Raw genomic sequence first — 19,731 nt, forward strand, 5'->3', positions numbered from 1 at the left:
TGCAAATTTTCTGCAGGTCTGATATTTTTCAAAACACAACATGGTGCAGGGAGAAAGGAAGCTCTTTATACGGTCACTGCAAGAAGAAAACATAGTTAGACAATCTGAGAACCAGTAAATATTCTTCAGTTGGGTGAATACTTGCCAAGAGTGCAAGCTTTAACCAAAAGCCTCTGGAAGATACTGGAGACAGCCAAGTTAGCAACAACAAAATTAGTTAATTAACACAGACCCACCCAGGTAAATTTGTGTTTCAGATGAACAACAAGCAATTTTTTAGTATAAATATGTCCCAAATATTTTATCTGGCAGCCCCACCCTGAGAGGCACTTTGGTTTGTTTCCTGCCCAGGGGATAAAGTACATCAGTTCAAGAACACTAGGACAGTTCAAGATTAGGACCATTAATATATTTTACTTATTATTTTCATTTAATCAAACTGTACCCCATTTTCTGTAATGAAGACTACACTTCAAGCTATATTTTCTCCTTATGTATTGTTAGTATAGCCCTAATTTAGGCTTAATTTTCTCTCACCAAATTGCAAAGCTGCCCCACTTCCACCACCTTGATGTCTAAATACTTCTTCACATTTCCCATCCCCTTCACTGCCTTTCTCTCTTTCCAGCTTCCACCTCTTTGGCCCAGGAGAGAATAGTTTCAAAGCAATAGATGGTACTTAGCAGGGATTGCTTCTGGAAATTTGAGGCACTATGTTAACCACACCCAATGTCAATAGTTAAATGCCTTGACCTAGGCTGGTTGCGGATCCTCCCCACTCAAGGGAACCCCTGAACATCTTGACATAGCATTTTTGGTACATTTGACATCCATCCGGCCAAAATAGGTGAGAGAGAAGATTTACATATCACAATCTCTTATTTTTCTTTTTTTTTTAATTTTTTAAAGAAAAATTTTAAATTTATTTATTTTTTAGGGGGGAGGTAATTAGGTTTACTTATTCATTTTTAGAGGAGGTACTGGGGATTGAACCCAGGACCCTGTATATGCTAAGCATGTGTTCTACCACTTGAGCTGTTCCCCATTCCCTCTCATTTCTCTTAATGTCTAGATGTTTGACAGACTCAAATGTTTAATTCTGGGCATGTTCTCTTCTCTCCCTTGGGTCCAGTGTTTCCCAAAGTTCAATCATGTATGTCACCTTCATGATTTTTGACATCTCTTGATAATTATTACTAGTTTTCTTTAAATAATCTTTTAAATGTACATATTTTAGAAGTTTTTTTTTGTTTTAATTATTCTTTTAATAATTTACATAAGCTGTATCTTAAAAGGCCCAAAACATAGATACAGAGAACAAGCTCATATTCAGATTACTGCTCAGTCATTCACATGCAACTTTTACTGCATATAATGTTATTTCAGAAAGACATGGCTTGGTTTATCTAGTTAAATATAAGTAATCCATAATAATATTGTTCTACAGAATATTCATTTTTAAATTACTAATGAAGTTAAATCTCTATGGATTTAAAAATAAGATTTATTTTATATCACAACCATAGAGAGAAATTTAATATCATAGAAGATAAATCTAAAAACCCCAAAATATACATAATTTAATTTTTTACTTAGATTTAATCGGTAAAAATAAATGATCATAAATATATAAACTCATTAAAATACACACCCCAGAATAAGTTACTCATGAGAACTGAACTGCTTGTGACCAGTCAAGAAGAGTGACCAGATGTTTGGCATCATATTCCTTGTCTCTTGCTTACAGTTAGGGAAACTGAAGACCAGGGAAGGTAACTTGCCCAAGATCAAAGCAAAATAGAGGCAGAGCTGGATTTACAGCTGAGACCACTGAATCAGAGAGCAGCCTCAGAAAAGGAGAATTCAGAAAGGAACAGTGGCTCTTTGGGATGTGAGGGCTCAGGCAGGGGATAAGAGCTTGGTGCATGGTGGAGTAAAAAGAACATAACCTTTGAAGTCTGAAAGACTGTGGTCAAGTTGTGAATAAGCCAGTAGAGTCATGCTACCATGCACCTATGATTTTACTCTCTGAACCTCTGCTTTCTAACATAACTCACAAATTGTAGACCTGCAAGAGGACAATCAGACACACGTACGGAGTGCTCAGCCCCATGGTCATACAATTGATAGAAGTTTCCTTCCTTCCTCTCCCATCTTTGTATCACCAACACTGCCACAGGCCTACCCACCACCAGCTACACCCCTTTTTGAAAAGGTACAGATTTTTTCTTCTGAATAATCCAGCCCTGATTTCTCTCCATCATGGCCCTGTGACCAGTGCTGGGAGAAAGAACTCCATCTGTGCTGGGCTAATTGGCAAGGAGAAAGGCAGCAGCTTCCTGGTGTCTTCTAGCAGTTGGGTCTGTAAAGACAAAGATGTCCTAGACATGAGTTCTGAAAGCCCCAGCTTTGACTAGCAATGGGAGGGCTGCAGGCTCTAAAGGGTAACATATGCACCCAGGAATATTCTCAGATTCTTGATCCAGTGAATGTAAATTGGTGCAGCCATTATGGAGAACAGTATGGAGGCTCCTTAAAGAACTAAAAATAAAGTTAGCATATGATCCAGCAATCCCACTCCTGGACATATATCCAGAGAAAACTCTAATTCAAAAAGGTATCTGCACCCCAGTGTTCACAGCAGCACTGTTTACAATAGCCAAGACATAGAAGCAACCTACCTGTCCACCTATAGATGAATGGATAAAGAAGACGTGGTATATATACAATGGAATATTACTCAGCCATAAAAAGAATGAAATATGTAAATCAACTATAATTCAATTTTTTAAAAAGAATGAAATAATGACATTTGCAGCAACATGGATGAACCTAGAGATTATCAAATTAAGTGAAGTCAGATGGAGAAAGACAAATATCATATGATGTCACTTATACATGGAATCTTAAAAAAAAATGATATAAGTGAACTTATTTAGAAACCAGAAGTAGATTCACAGACATAGAAAACAAACTTATGGTTACCAAAGGAGGAAGACAGGGAGGGATAAAGTAGTAGTTTGGAATTAACATATACACATTACTATATATAAAATAAACAACAAGGACCTACTGTATAGCACAGGGAACTATATTCAATATCTTGTAATAACCTATAAATAATGGAAAAGAATCTGAAAAGAATAAATATATATGTGTATAACTGAACCACTTTGTTGTACACCTGAAACTAACACATTGTAAATCAACTATACTTCAATTAAAAAAAAAAAAAGTACAGTCTAAGCCCGACTCGGAGGAAGGTCTTCGAAAGACTGCGCTATGCCATCCTCCCTCATGCAACCAAGTGCCCCAAAGCAAGCTGACCTTAAGCCCTAGCTCCAAGCATGAGCCCGATGGGCTAAGGCATGGTTCTCAGCTGGCATAATGTTGCCCTCCAGGGACATTTGACAATGCCTGGGGATGTTTTTGACTGTCACAACTATGGGGAGGGCATCCTCAGGCAGAGGTCAGGGACACTGCTAGACATTCTGCCAAGCCCAGGACAACCCCCACAGCAAAGAATTATCCAACTCAAAATGCCAATAGGCCTGAGGTAGAGAAACCCTGGTCTAACTTTAATGGTATCCCCCTCACTAGGGACTGATGTAAGAAGAACTCTGAACGAGCAAAAGATAGTAAGATGTAAAATGAAATTTGTAAGAGTCTTTGGAAGTTTGTCCTGGCTTCTGGAATCTGCCTTTTCTCCTGCTGTGAAGTCTGGAACTGCCACTGCCACTATGCCACTCTTGGTCAGCGGCTCAAAGGTAAGGTCCATACACATAGAAGGGTCGAAGATAAGGTCCACATGCATAGGACAGCATAACTACTGGACAAAGTTAGCCCTGAAGCCTACACTACCCCTCTGACCTCTCAGTTTTGTGAGCCAATAATTATCTTCTGGTGTAAGACACTTTAGTTTTTATATCATACTCAATACGCATCCTAACTGACTCAAGAAGTGTTCCAACTCAATTATCTGAGAAATTTGAAATAAAAAAAGAAAAGAAAGCCATCATGAGAATGTTGAAAACCCTAGACAGAGTAAGGAAGGAGGAAGGAGTACATTATTTTGAAGCTTCTGAGCTCATTTTCAATCCTGTTTTAATAGCAGAACTTTGTAACAGTACAGATACACCTGACAAGAGAGGGGAATCAAACGCTCCCCAAGAACCATTGCTGTAGAGCCTGACTTGTCCTGTATCTTTCATTCAATCCACAAATATTTCTAGAGAGTCTGCTATGAGCCAGGTAATGGTCTACATACTAGCGTACATACTGGTAAACAAAACAGGCAAGCCTCTGCCCTTGTTGAACTTATATTCCAGAGAAGGGAGATGGACAAGAAACAAATAACCATAATAAACAGTTAAATTTCATGGCAGGTGACAAAGTGCACACAGTACTACAAGGGTAAAAAATAAGACCAGGTGAGGGGGTTTGAGAAAGCAGAAGAGAGCGTGGTGGGTAACAATTTAAACGCATGGTCAGATTGGCCTCTTGGAGAATTTGATACGGAGGGAGAATGTGATCCTCTTTAACCAAAGATATGAAAGAGATTAGGATATGACCAAAGGGAAGGAAAGCTTTCTAGACAGAGGGAACAGCCAGTGTGAAGCCCTGAAGAGCTTTCCTGGTGTGATGAAGGAACTGCAAGAAGGCAGGGTAGTGGTGGGGAGTGAGATCAGAAGTAAAGGGAGGGGCCTTGTAGGAATTGTAAGAACTTCAGTTTTACTCCCAGAGAAATGGGGAGACACTGAGGGGTTTTGAGGGGGAAATCAGAATCTAGCTCAGATTTTAACCTGAGTTTTCTGGCAACAGTGTTGAGAATAGATAAAGAAGGATAAAACTGAAAGCTGATTGTAGCAATGTAGGGAAGCAATGGTGGTGACTGACGTCAGGCTGGAAGCTGTGGAGGTGGTGAGAAGACACTAGACTACATATTTCAAGGAGGAATCAACGTAATTCACTAATGTTGAATAATAATCAGTATCAAGGCTGCAAAGAACAAAAAGCTTTATTTGGGGTCTTAGGAACTACAATTCAGGAGACAGATTCAGGTAAAACAAAGACTTCTGGAGAAGAGAGTTAGGGGCTTATAAAAGCAAACGCCACAAGGCTGTTAAAGTCCTTGCAAGGGTGTAAAAATTCTTGCAAGAATTATGATTGGCTTTGATGCAAAAAGGGAAATATTTGTCCTTAAGGGATAGGCTGTCACAAATTATTTAGGGTAAGGATCCAAAACTATCTTATGTTTCTGAAACATCGTACTGATGTTCTGGATGCCTATGTTAAGATAATAAGTGGTCAAAAGTTCGGATTCCATCCAAGTTGAGACATGCTTAAGTCTCACTTTCTCAACAGCTTCCCAGCTCCATTTTAGAGAATTCTCTTAGCAATACTGACTACTCCATTCTAATTTTCCTTTCACACTAATAAAGTGGATAAAAAGCACTACAAAAAAAAATTGGCTGACAGAACTCTGAATACAACTCTTCACACTCCTGACTCCATGGCCCTACAGGATAAAAGAGCACTGGGTTTGTTACAGGTTGACTTGTCAAGATGTAATACAATGTTAAGCTTCTGGTTCAAGATAAAAGACACATTGTAACACCGGGAGCAGCCATAAAGTCCTCTAAACCAGACAGCCTGGACACTTCTGCTCCAAGTTGTTGGAAATAAGTCTTCATCCTTGAGCCATCAGCACAAAGTTCCTGCAAAACTCAGTATCCCCTCCAGTGACATCCAAAGAAAAATCAAACCAAACTTTCCAACTGGATTTTATGGATTCCCATGGCCAATTTAAATTCCCGTTACAGTACAACATGGACAGAAAGAGGTACCTTAATCTGTCAATATCTTTTGATTAGGATTGCATCTCGTTTTAGAGAGCCTATTTATCTTCAAGATGACTCTTAAAAGCACATTTAGAAGTTAGGCTTTGGGTAACACACTGAAGAAAATGCAAGTAAGAAATATTTTAAGCCCTTAAAAAGATGTACCCTCTCCTGCTCCTCCAGAATTCTACACAGTTTAGGCTGACTTTTCCTAAACCAGTCCTTCCATCCAGAATTACGCGACTGCGCTGCTGTTGCATATGATAAACGTTAATTGTGTATCATCACGTTCTTTTTGGACTCAATATAAGGCCACTGTCTGCATGTCGAACAGATTGGCTTGATTGTCATGTATTTCCATAACCAGAGCATCTAGATAAGACATTATACAAGAGTTGCACCTACCTGTTTTAAATCACCTTTAGTATAGACAGTGGTCAACAACAGACTCTGCCTCATCAGGGTTTGGATTCCAGCGGTGCCATTTACTTCACAGTAAATGTTCCTTCTCCATCTTTAAAAACGGGGATAATGGTATTTTCCTAGTGGAGTTGTCGTATGGATTAAGTGAGTAACCATTTGTAAAGCCCTCAGAACAGTGCCTGGCAACAGCCAGTACTAACGTGTTCATTTTAAGACCATTATCCCCACAGAATCTCATGGATTTAAATGTAAATTTTCTTAAGAAGCAGAGAAGTCAGAATTGTCACATGTTCTCAACGCTCCCTAATTATATTAGTTGCTCGAGGCTTTCAAAGCATTTGGAACACTGCAGACAGCAGGGAACGTCAGTCAAAAGAAAACATGGGGGAGTGTGAGGGAAAGAGCCCAAGTTGTTTGCTAATTCCAGGTATGGATTCGCCGTTCAAAGACTCAAGTTATGACCCTTCTTGGTCATCCTTTGCGATTATACATTTTCTTCAAAACACAGTTCTGTTCTTAAGAGACACTAGTCCGTACACAATCCAAGAAAAAAAAGCACAGCATTTCCCTTGACTACACTGAGATCTGGGTGAACAGCGGAAGCTTAAACGCTGGCGTTTTTAGAGAGTCGGTAATTAAGACCTCACTGAGACGTTCAATCACCCAAATTATCAGAAAAACAGCAAAAGCGCCACGAGGCCTCAGACCCAGGCTGAACTTGCTCTGGAACCGACCAGAAGCATCCAGGGGCAAAGCCGAGCCTCCGAGCCGACCCGGGCGTGCGGCTGCGCCCCCACCGCGGGCTCTGGGTCTCTCTCGGAGAACGAGAGGCTTCCCCGCACGCTTCCCGGTGCTTTCGAGGCCTACGAGAGAGAGGAGCCTAGGCGAGGACCGCCCCGAGAGAAAAGTTGAGGAGAGTGAGCGATGCGAACCAGACCAGACGCCTGACGCCCGGAAGACGCGCGCGCCGGGCTGCGGCGGCGGCGGAAGTGGGAGGGGCGGGGCGGCGGGCGTTTCCGGCGTGCGCGGCGGAGCTCTCGGGCGGGGGCCCCGCCGGCTCCCAATCGCGCACAATGAGACAGCGCTGAGCGCCGGAAGTGGGGCTGAAGGAAAACACGGAGAGGGAGCCCTGCCGGGACAGGAAGAGGCGGGGGACCGCGGCGGAGGTGGTGAGTCCTCTCAGGTGCCTTTTCCCCCGCGTTCCTCTCAGGCTCTTGTCTGGCGTGGGTCTCCGGTGGGTTCTCCGGTCTCTAGAGTGGAGGGCGGGCCCGGCCTGGGAGATACGTTGTCTCCATCCCCCGCCGGCCTCCTTGCCCCAGTTGCGAGGACCTGGGAGCCCCCAGGCCGGCGGGTACTGAGCTCTCGGGCTCGAGTCCGCATCTTCACTTTGTGTCAGACCCTGCGGGAGCAGGAGGAGAAGGGATCTGGGTGGAGGCACTCGGCCCTGGCCCCCTGTCCTGCCAGTGGGACCTCGGAACCCCATTGAGGAGGTAGGTCACTTCCTGCTTCCTGGTCCCCGCGATGGCTTCGTGGCTAGGAGTGCGGAGACGCCTCCTGTTTTTCCGCCTCGGGTTCGAAGGGTGGAAACTGAGGCAGATCCGGGGCGGGGCGGTCACAAGGGGATCGAAGACGGAGAATTGCTGTTCCTGACAAAACCAAACTTGTTTGGGGTGAAAGGATGAGGACAGAGAGGTTAGCTGGAGTTGTCCCTTAGTCGGAAAGCTAGTCTCTCTGACTGGAGCGGAGCCTTGGTCGGGAGCCCAGCCCCTCTGTAACCGAGCTGATCGAAGCCTGTCGTTCTGAATAGTGGTGAGCGCAGCCGAGGCCCCGGGGTAGGGAGAGGGGACGGGAAAGTGGAGTTCAGAGATGTACTACACCCGCAGAAAGTTTCGGTTACTTTGTTTAACATTTAAAAGTAATTGCCATCTTGTCTTCAAAAGACTATTTTGGGAGTTCTCTAAAGTACAGGCTTGGGGTGAGGTATTTAGGTTTTGGGGGGTTGGGGGGCGTTGAAAAGAAAAGCTTTTGTTGTATAGGTAAAAGCCAACCAGCTTGGTATGAGTGACATTTTTTATACTATAGTTTCTAAGGCAAATTTAATCTTGATGTTAAATAGTGAATACTAAACTAATTTTCATGAATTATTATAGGACTAAGCCTCCTAACTTCTAGCATAATGCACTGACTATTGGGATGTGATGGAAAAGAAGAGTTTCTTACACGCTTTTGAGTATTTGCAGTAAATGTGTCGTATTTTGTGTACTTGGTATGGTATCTTGTTGCAGTTTGATGTTTCTCCAAAATGCCTTCTTTCAGGTGCAGAGTAAGAAAATTGAAGTCAAAGACCATGGGAGATGCCGCCAAACCTTATTTTGTGAAGCGTACTAAAGAGCGAGGGGCTACAGATGATGAGGATTTCAGAAGGGGTCACTCGCAACAAGATTATTTAATAATGGATGATTATGCTAAAGGCCATAGCAGTAAAATGGAAAAAGGCCTTCCAAAAAAAAAAGTAATACCAGGGAACTATGGGAATACCCCCAGAAAAGGACCTTATGCTGTTTCCAGCAATCCATATGCATTTAAGAACCCAATTTACAGTCAGCCTGCTTGGATAAATGACAACCACAAAGATCAGAGTAAGAGAAGGCTATCTGATGAACTTGCTGGGAATTCAGACAGTTGGAGAGAATTCAAACCTGGACCTAGAATTCCTGTTATAAACCGACCAAGAAAGGACTCTTTTCAAGAAAGTGAAGATGGATATAGGTGGCAAGACGGAAGAGGCTACAGAACTGTAAGACGACTGTTTCATAAAGACCTGACAAGCCTGGAAACCATGTCAGAAATGGAAGCAGGAAGTCCTGGTAATGTTTCCAGCTTGTCAAGTTACAACCCTGAAGTCAGCAATGTCTTTTCTCTTTCATTCAAGTGAATTTTATTATTTTCAGCAATATAGTTCTAGTTTTTCATAGTTTCTGCTAATTTAATGTGATTATTTTCAGGATTGTAATCATGTTATTTGGGCAGCTTCAACAGCCCGAAGTGCATGTATTGGTCCCTTTAAAAGTTTACTTTGCCACAAGGCTCATTTTACTTTAGTAAAAACAAATTTCCTATTGGTGCATTTTACAGAAGATGGTGATCAATATTCCCCTGGGGATATATCATAATTTCTGAGTGTTGTGTGTGTATTTTCTAAATTATGTAATATAGTTTTATACTTGGATAATTAAGGTGCCCATGATACAAATGACAGAATATAAAGTTTAAAAAAAGCTTATTCACTGTAAAAATACAATCTAGACTGTATATATATCCTGCTACAGAGGGAATGTGTCTTTTGAGTGGAACATCAGTCTCCAGAGAAGATTTGCAAGATTTTTTTTTTCTCAAAAGTGCAACATGGCAAACAGGTTGAAAAGCACAAAGTTTAGAAAGTCAGAAATTCAGATAAAAGTTTTGCCTTTTAGTTTCAGTAAAACCAAGACCCATTTCTGAGTGCCCTATTTGCTCAATAATAATTGCCTCAGAGTTATTATTTATACCTTTTTCTAAAAGGTGAATAGATTTTGTCCATGTACCAATAACTTCCATAAATGGGAAGATTATTTTTACCTGATGGGCTATATGTGCTGAAATGAAATACAGTCATAAATTTGAAGGAAAAGATAAGGTAATATTTAGTCTGAAAATACAAATGATGCTTGGAAAATTATTCTTGGAAAAAATGGGCTTTTAAGTTTATTGGCTGTAAGCCTTTTTTTTAAAGTGGCCAGCACTTTTAATGGGTTGCAAAGTGGCCAGCACTTTAAACATTTTTTTAATTTCAATGCTTTCAGGTAACATTGGCACTTTCTAGGCCTCCAGAAACCCTCTCCCTTCTTCTTATCTCACAGTGACCAGTTCATATACATATATATATATATATATATATATATATATATATATATTACCTATAAGGCATTTGCATTTTTGATCTGGATGTTTAGAATACTTAACAGGGAAAAAGACATTTTTTTATCTTCAGTGGGTCTTAGGATAGTTTTAAATGAGAGAAAAGGTGCTGTTTTGTATTTTTTAAGATAGGAAATGCAAGAGAAAATGCCATGTATCATAAAACAGCAACAGACCTCAGTTATAAAGGAATCAAACAGAAGGGAAGGGCAAAAGCTCAGCCTGGTAAATCTTTAAGCCAGAGAGAACTTGAAGGAATTGTCTGACACAGTGCTCCGTCATGACACATCAAAGGTAGAGTCACGATTTCACAAAGCAGGCAGCTGTGGCTCCGGAGAGGTTAAATTTATCCAGCCTTGTTTACAAAGAATGGTAGATGAGGAAGTGGAACTGAAATCGTGTACTGTGCTCCTCTGGCCATGAACTCAGCCTTACTGAACCTGGAATCTGACAGAAGCTGAACACGTATTCATAATTTCTGGGCTTTCAATTTTAAAAGTTTGCATATCTTTAAACGTTTCCATATTACTGTGTCCAGGCAGGGCATGGGCATTTTAATTTAGTTACCAATTGTGGGTCTTTCAGAAAAGAAAAAGTTGGTCTTGAGCAGCATTGTAAAAAGAAAGATTTACAGGTCAAAAGTTTGCAACCAGATACTAAAAGAGGCTGTTTACAGATCAAAAACCTCTTATTCTGTATTCCTATTTAGCCTTAAAAGCAACTTACTTTAGTTTTTTTGAGTGGTTTTGAGTAGGAACTACAGTTTTTTTCCTGTATTTTTGTTGAAGATAATCAAAAACTCCCGGGTTTTCTCCATATGAAATTACAGGTGTGTACTTTCCCAGTCTCCAAATGAAGGACTATTCAGTTTCTAAACCTTGAAAATCTTCATGAAGGAAATACTAAGCTTTGGCATAAGGCATAACATTGCTTACTGTAGAGAGAGATTTAGTTTAGCATATAAACCTTGCAGTGTACCTAGAGGATCCTAAAAAGGATCTCATTAAAGGGACTGAAAATAAAGTTCTTACTAAATGATGTAAGAGGATGTAATGAAAATTCTCTTAGAGTTGCTTTGTACTTTCTGTTTTTCAGTTCTACATTACTGCTCCTACTTCATCCCTCAAATACCCTAGGTTGCCAATTTAATATATTTGGGACAATGCCATTAATGATCTTAGGTAGAAAACACCCACTCAAATACACATGTCCTTTTATGAATAGAATAATGGCCCATATGCAAATAAAATATGAGAAACTTAGAATACTGTATATCGAGAATTCATGTTACTACAAAAACCTGGGATGAGCCAAGAGTCTTCCTCTAAGTAATTATGGGAATTCTTTAACAACATCCACCTTTGCCTTCCTAAATTTCCTCCAGTGAGATTTTATTTGACTGTTTTTATTTGACTGTTTCACATGCAGGCCTGTGAAACTCAGTTCAGAAGGTTATATGGCCTTGTTAATCCTAATCTATTTCAGATGTGAACAGGTACGCTACAGGAAGGAATTTTAGTAAGTTCCTTTCAGTCCTTATATTGTCAGACAGAAAGCTGAATTTGAAAATTCCATCCGTGCTTTAATCTGTTTCAGATCCTTTATTTGACTTAGTCATGTGTCCCTGGACAAGTTACCTATTTTCTTGGACCAGCATTTTCCCCTTCTGTATAGTAGGGGTAATATTAGCGTTCGTGACCAGATCACCATAGGGGTTAAACTGAGGCAGTGTACATAGAGTACCTGAATTGCATCTGTCACATGATAAAATACTCAGCATTGGTAACCGCAGTTACTATCATCAGACAAAACTTCTGCAGCCATCCACTTCTCTGTATAAAAACTATCAAGTGTTAACTGCTCTTTGGAGGGAAATTAAAGTCACTCTTTCTAGAAGATGATAGCAAATATAATTATATTGAGAAGCCTTTGTGATCAAGAGAGAAGGGGTTAAAAAGATTTGGTTTCGTATCAGTTTCTGTTTTGTGAACTAATAATGGACATTTCTAACAGGTATTGCACATGTTAGTGTAAATCTTTAATGAGTGTTTGCCTAAGAAACTTCTACCCTGAATCCTGAAGTCAGATGCAATTATTTAGTTAGTAATGATAAGCAAATTAAATGAGAATAGACATACCTCTAAGTTAAAAGAAGTGCTTATCTCAAAAGTTCATGCAGACCAAGAGTACTGTCCTTAAGAGATTGTGATAATTTAATGAAAAAAGCAATAGACTGATTTTCTCTTCGAATGACTACTTATTTTTTAGTATTTTATTTGTCTGGTCCAGTTTGATTGCTTTTTTAAAGTAAGTGTATTTGTCTTAATACTTCTTTAATTTTTTTAAATTGCTGCTTTATTGTAGTATAGAAGCTGTTTGCAGAATTTCATTGTATTCATCTTAAGATAGTTTGAGCACAATGCTTGCTGTTTTTCCTTTAGAGCTGTTGGTGATAGCTTTTCTCAATATTAGAGGTCCAGTTAACCCTCCTTTCCTAACAATTTTTTTTCAATCAATTGGTTCATTATACCTGCTATACAAGTAATGAGTTCCACTGAAAAGCCGATCTAGCAATTGCCTCATGCAGAGCATTTCAATAGGTTTATATTTTTAGAGAATAATTTTTGGTAAGCCACTTAAAAACTACTCAGTCCTCTTAGCACAATTTTAATTGACAAATTGAATTTCATTGTACTCTTATGTGTTACTAGTAGCTTCACTTCAGAACTTGATAGAAGTTACCAAAGCTATTTTAAACAATTTTTTGTAGATCAATCCCTCAAGCATCTTGTTTCACTGAAGTTAAGTTACAAGTTTCAAAAAAGGAATAGATTCTTTATTAGTTATAAGGATTATAGAACTAACCCCAGAGTTTATAAGCAAATGAAATTAGTCTGTTTGGAAAAAAACTTTTATTTAAACTACTAATTGTCTTTTTTTCTTTGAAATGTGCTCATTGTGCAGACATTCAAAGAAGCTAAAGTGAAAGTAAAGATAAAATGGTTTTTTGTTTTTTGTTGTTGGGTTTTTTTTTTTTTTTTGGAGGGGAGGTAATTAGATTTATTTATTTATTTGTTGGAGGTACTGCGGATTGAACCCAGGACCCATGCATGCTAAGCATGTGCTCTACCACTTGAGCTATGCCCTCCTAGGATAAAATGGATAATAGTTGTCCTCAATAAATAAAGTTTTGGCATGGACTTCTTGATATCAATGTGGGAAGAGGGCCCAATGCTAACTTTGCAATTAAATAGTGGTTTTTAATTCTAGTTAAAAATGTAGTTGATTTCTGAGTTCTCTGAAGATACATTGTCCATCTTTGCTCTGTTGAGATTGTTCAGGTATACTTGCCTTCAAAAGATAATTTTTACTACTGCTTGAGTATGTTCAACAGTATATCAGAAAGATGATAAAATCAGTGTCTGATTGAAGTAGTATTCTTCTAAGGTTTCCAAAAATACAGTTTCTCTGAATAGATGTATCCAGATGTGAGGTGCTTAATAAATATTCAATCAATTTATCCGTAGGAGAGCTATATCTTTCCTTTTGCTCTGTGTTCAGATGTCATTCAGATATTGCAGGATTTCATTAATAAACCTGTAAGTTCTGCTTTTTACTCAGAGTGGTATTATTCAATATTGCCAGTAATATTTTTCTCCTAACTTAAGAAAACAAGAAACAGAGGTCCAGACCTAGGAAGCCACGGAGGACTAGAAATGAAGACAATGAACAGGATGGAGATTTGGAAGGCCCTGTGATCGACGAGTCTGTGCTTTCAATGAAGGAGCTGCTGGGCTTACAGCAGGCTGAGGAGCGACTGAAAAGAGACTGCATCGACAGGCTGAAAAGGGTAACACCCTTTATTTGTTAGTTAAGATCCTTGTTTTGGTTTAAAATGTGTTGGTAATTAGGAATATGTGCTTTGATGAATTATGTATCCTACTTTGATATTTAAGCACTACAAAAGTGATACTCAGTTTGACTTAATAGAACTACTTTAATAAATTACTATTAGCATAGTGATAAAGTGACAGTGATATATGAACAATTTTAAAATAAATGGGAAATCATCTTCTGGTGAATTTTTGTTTACCTGTATTTTGTCTCTTTCTCTCTATATATATCTCTATAAATATGTTTGTGTATATGTGTGTGTGTATATATATATATATATATATATATATGTCTCTATAAATCTCTTCGAATTATAGCGACCGAGAAACTACCCTACAGCAAAGTACACCTGCAGACTTTGTGATGTTTTAATTGAATCCATTGCATTTGCTCATAAGCATATCAAAGAGAAGAGGCACAAGAAAAACATGAAGGTAAGTTTAATGGAAACCAAACAAATATGTGTACTTGTCAGTTATTACTTGATATCTTTATGACTTTCTTTTCCTTCAGATTATGATACTAATAATCTTAACTATTTATATCACTGAACTTATTTTAGCCAAAATACTTTATACTGGTCAGATATGTTTTACTGGGCAGTCTTGTGAATTTCCTGAAGGACGGTGTCAGGATGAATGACGCCATTGGTAGGACTAGGTATATGTCCTTATGCCAGTAATAATAAAGCAAATAATTTGCCATTGCTGTTTTTAATGTTCCTTCTTTACACTTTTTCCTTATTCTGGCCTTCCCTCTGTTATCACTTTATGTGCGTAAAGAAGTGTGTGTGTTTGATAAGATGAAGACTAACACAGCAAAAGTGAGGAGGGCTAAGAAAAATATTCCAGAATATTCTGCAGGGTGTTGTCTCAGTGAATGGTAGAAGGTAAAAACTCTGAGTCGTTTTTAATCTCAACATTGATCTTAAAAGGAGAAGCAGGAGGAAGAGTTGCTCACCACGTTGCCCCCACCTACACCCTCCCAGATAAATGCAATTGGTATTGCCATTGACAAAGTGGTACAGGAGTTTGGCTTACACAGTGAGAACTTGGAACAGAGACTAGAAATTAAACGTATCATGGAAAATGCGTTCCAATACAAGTTACCAGGTATTTTCTAGATTTGTTTTTCTTTTTAGCTACCTAAAAGTACCCTGTTCATTTTTCCTACCAGTAGAAATTTGTGCTTAATAGAAATTGATTTGCCATGTCCTGAAGCTCGTAATATTTCGTGTGTTTTTGTTTTTCCTGGCTTTCCTGGCTTACGTGCATTGTCATTATTCCTGTCTTCATCATGAATTTCATTGTGTCCACTTACTTTAAGTTAAATGCCCCATATTACTGGAGCACTGTGGGACTCTTGTGTATGTATTTGTTTACCTATTTATTTATTTATTTTATGTCTCTAAGTTTAGTTTTATTTTTTTATTTATTAAAGGATAATTGACATACGCTATATTAGTTTCAGGTGTACGACATGGTGATTCAATATTTTTGTACATTACAAAATGATCACCACACCTTTCTACCTATTTAAATTGACACAATATTTTGAGTTAAAATTAAGAGAAGTATTCTGGAGTCATTTTTAGGTTATCTGTGTCCAAAAAAGTTTCTGTTTAACTACCCTCAAAAGAATTGCACCATCTAAAATGGGTTTTGAATTTTAGAAAATTTGTGATAGATTTTGTATACTGCTGAATTGATTTTTCAAGTTATATCTGTGAAGATATAAAAAACTATTTTTTAGAAAACTCCACATTGATTCTGATCCATAGCTAGGGTTGAAATTACTTTTTAAATTTAACACCATACCAACCATAGGACTGTTTGTTCTACTGAAAGATTGTTCATATAGTATATCATTCATGTTCATATATATATATATATATATATATATGTACATATATATACATGTGTGTGTGTTCATAAAAGTAAAGGGTAAAAGCTTGCTCATTTACTTATATAGATATCTCATCCTTTATGTTGTAGATAGGTTCCTGAAAAGTCATTTGTAATTTTGATTTTTGTCATAGATTTCCATTGTAAAATTGAATGTGCTTTGTCATGGAAAACTATAAAACCCAAAGAAAACACTTGACTTAAACCTGAAAAAACACTGCAAAGTCCCCTGACGAGAAGGGATAATTTTTTGGCACAACGGTAGTAAAAAACATTGGGGGGGAAATGTCATAAAATAAATACAGGAGGTGCATGTATATTACACGTCTTCCTCTGAAGAGTGAGTCATTTGCTATCTAGCATTTTAAGTTATATCAGTAATATTATAAGTATTTTTCAAAAATTGTCATAAAGGGATTATATTATGTTAAATTAAGCTTTTTGTTCATAGTGTAATGAGTATTCATGTTGAAAAGTAACTTTATGCTGATTTTTTATGATTATTGTTTTACTGAAACATGATCTTTATAGTAAATTACACCTACATGTGCCTTGAAAAAGGTGAAATGTTTGCATTAACCCATTAGTATACTGTCAGGTTTGTAATTGCAAAACAAAGTTAGGCATCTGTTTTAATTTCACATTTTAAAAATCAGTGAAGTATTTATTTTCTGCACAAAATGTGAAATAATAATGTAGTAATTTTTTTAACATGCTTTACAACTGACATGAAGAGAGTGGCTATTAAACTAAACAGCCTTTCCTTTTACATAAAATAAAATGAAGGCAAGAGCAAAGAGTTACCCATTCCTGTCCCTGTTTATGCCAGATTTGCATACTATTTTGCTTTTTGTGTATGATTTTAATTGATCATTCTATTTCTGAAATAGCAGTGTCGTGTTTGAGAAAGTTTACTTTATTTATGACATTTATTTTCATCTTACTTATGTTTTCAGATTGTTCTCTGAGATTATATGGGTCATCCTATAGCAGATTGGGCTTCAAAACTTCAGATGTAAACATTGACATTCAGTTTCCAGCCATTGTAAGTACAAAATGAAATGTTAAGAGTTTTCATGCAATCATGTGGAATTGCTTTTATTTCAAATGTGAGCTATCTATGAATATATTTTAGCTACTTGAAGACAATTTAAGTGTGATTTTTTCCATAAAACTACTAAAAACTACTAAAAAAATTTTAAAGCATTTTTTCCCTCAGATTGCTACTTTTTCTGACTGCCTTCAATTTCAGAGCATTTCTTTTAATATTATACAGATTTTCATACTTACTTTACTCTATAGATCTTTCATACTTCCTTCAAATCCTGGTTTTGTAACCATGTGAATCTGATATGACTATTTAGGTTCTGTTAGCTTGAAAAGATTAAATTATATTGGTTAATCAACTTTCCAATGGCAGGAAAGGATTTCAGAATTCAGTGTTAGATATGTAAACATTTATGAACTGAAAGCTTAATTTACTCCTGAGTTCCCTCTTATATACACCAACTTTGTGAAAATAAGTATGTTTTTGAAGAACCACACCTAGCTTAGATTTCTGGTTTAAACATGATTCAAAAAGATGTTGAGGGGGAGGGTATAGCTCAAGTGGTAGAGTGCATGCTTAGCATGCAGAAGGCCCTGGGTTCAATCCCCGGTACCTCCTCTAAAAATACATAAACCTAATTACCTCCCCCAACCCCCAAAATAAAATAATTAAATAATACAATAATAAATAAATAAAATATACTTATTAAAAAGAAAGAAGGTAGAAAAAGATGTTGAATCAGAATTTTGAAACTGGAAGGCACTTTAATAGATTATCCATTTACCTGCTGGTGGCTCCCACAGACCAGTTTGCAGATAGTTTTTGCACATTTACTTGGGTTGCTACTTTAAAATACAGATTCCTAGGCTCTACCCCCAGATGTTCTACTTCACAACCTCTCATTCCTTGCCATCCCTGACTACTATAGCTATCTGGTCAGCTGACCATGGATTTTGCTATTCTTTTAACCTTAAATTTTGATTAGTAATTTACCAGCGTAGCAGTTATTTTGATTTCATGTCATTCATTCATCTGGAAAATATTCACTGAGTTCATGTTATATGCCAAGCACTGTGTGAGATTCTAGAGGACAAAACAGATAGGATTCTTCCCTCATGGAACTCATCCCTAGTGAAAGAGATAAGTAATTATGTGTATATAATTAATTATAATGAGAGCTATGCAGGGAGACAAGGCTCTGTGACAGAAAACAAAGAGAGTGCAGATGTAGCAGTCCCAAAACCCCTTTGAAGAGATAACATTTAAGCCAAACTCTAAAAAAATGAACAAGGGTCGAGGAATGAAAGGGATAAAAGTGTGTTTCAGCCTGAGGGCACATCATTTGCAGACAATGAGCTTGGCCTGTTCAAGGAGGGAAAAAGAAAATTGTAATATGAAGAGACCATGTCGAGGAAGAGCATCAGATTAGGACATAGAGGTAGGCTGGGGCCCAACAGACAGAATCTGTAGGCTGTGTCAAATAGTTTCATTTTGACCTAAGGGCATTAAGAAGCCATTGAGAATTTTAAGGAGGGGTATAACTACATCTTACTTATGATTTTAAGTGGTTTTGGTTCCTATGTGGAGCAAGCATTGGAGAAAGGCAAAACTAACATGGTGAATAGTAAGCAATCGGTTGAAGTAATTGTAGAGAATGAGATGTAATATTGTTAACAGTTTGACAAGTTCTAGTCACAACTTTGAGATTTGCTGAAAGGCTAATTACCTCAGGAATTGGTGAATCAAGAGTTAACTGTTACAAGTCTCTTTATCTACACTCATCCTCTGGTGCTCACCTCTCTGACTGACAAGTGCACACAGCATAAAGGTTAGTTTCTTTACTGTGATAGCAGTGTGCTTTCTAATTTGGAAAGGAATTGGAGTAACTTCAGATGACTGTGTATTATCTTAGTGAAGCGGAAATGCTTATGGATCATTTGATGTGTTCATTGTTTTATTTCCTAGATGTCTCAGCCAGATGTTCTCTTGCTTGTTCAAGAATGTTTAAAGAACAGTGGTAAGGTCAAATTCTTTCCACATTTTGCTCTTAAATTTTTCTTTTGTCTATAATTTGAATATTATCTTATTGCTCAGACTTGAAACATAGGAAGTCATGTTCTTTAATTTATTTATATGGGTGATATCCAAACAAAAAAACCAAAGCAGATCCCCCTGAGTTCTTAGCTAGCTGATTAGAGTCCTGTTGGTTGTTCTACTATGCAGAATAACAATTTGTAAGTAAAGCTTTTACCTTGGTGATCATGTCACAATTTATAAAGATTAAATGAGTCCTAGACTGAGAATACAAAGAGGCAAAATATGTAAAATATACTCTTGAGGGTAAGACTAAATGATAATCTTCTTTCTTCCATGATTTAAATTAATACTTTACAAATGATAAATAGTTGGGACCCAGCCCAGATTAATGAATCGACAAATAGTCGTTCCCACTTAGGTTTATCAGTTGTCCAAAGTTACATCCCACTGGAACTTGATTGTTCGTATGCTTTCTGTAAGCCTCATTAAACGGGCTCATCCTTTAAATGAGTCTTTCCCATCCTTTTTTCGTTTTTGTTTTTTTCTTCTTGTTTTGATTGAATGAAGCATTTAAACGTTTTTTCTTACTTCAGTCAATATGTATTTCGACCCCAAATATTTTAGTAGC

The 19,731-nt window shown here is 37.7% G+C and overlaps 1 protein-coding gene across 7 annotated transcripts in view; it reads left to right on the forward strand.

Annotated features, from left to right (window-relative positions):
* The first annotated feature begins 7,299 nt into the window (after positions 1 to 7,299).
* Positions 7,300 to 19,731, forward strand: part of TUT7 (terminal uridylyl transferase 7) — a 58,153-nt gene continuing 45,721 nt past the window's right edge. For 2 of the 7 annotated variants that reach the window (XM_072959183.1, XM_072959186.1), the window contains exons 1-7: positions 7,300 to 7,432; positions 8,580 to 9,130; positions 13,889 to 14,070; positions 14,432 to 14,548; positions 15,049 to 15,226; positions 16,975 to 17,063; positions 19,032 to 19,083. In XM_072959183.1, coding sequence (XP_072815284.1) covers positions 8,611 to 9,130; positions 13,889 to 14,070; positions 14,432 to 14,548; positions 15,049 to 15,226; positions 16,975 to 17,063; positions 19,032 to 19,083 — 1,138 coding nt within the window. In that variant the 5' untranslated portion in view covers positions 7,300 to 7,432; positions 8,580 to 8,610. Of the gene's footprint in view, positions 7,754 to 7,827; positions 8,073 to 8,579; positions 9,131 to 13,888; positions 14,071 to 14,430; positions 14,549 to 15,048; positions 15,227 to 16,974; positions 17,064 to 19,031; positions 19,084 to 19,731 lie in introns of those variants that run through there. The other 5 variants (XM_072959187.1, XM_072959182.1, XM_072959185.1 and 2 more) reach the window with 5 other exon arrangements.

This window comes from Vicugna pacos, chromosome 4 (genome assembly GCF_048564905.1).
Source record: "Vicugna pacos chromosome 4, VicPac4, whole genome shotgun sequence".
NCBI lineage: Eukaryota > Metazoa > Chordata > Mammalia > Artiodactyla > Camelidae > Vicugna > Vicugna pacos.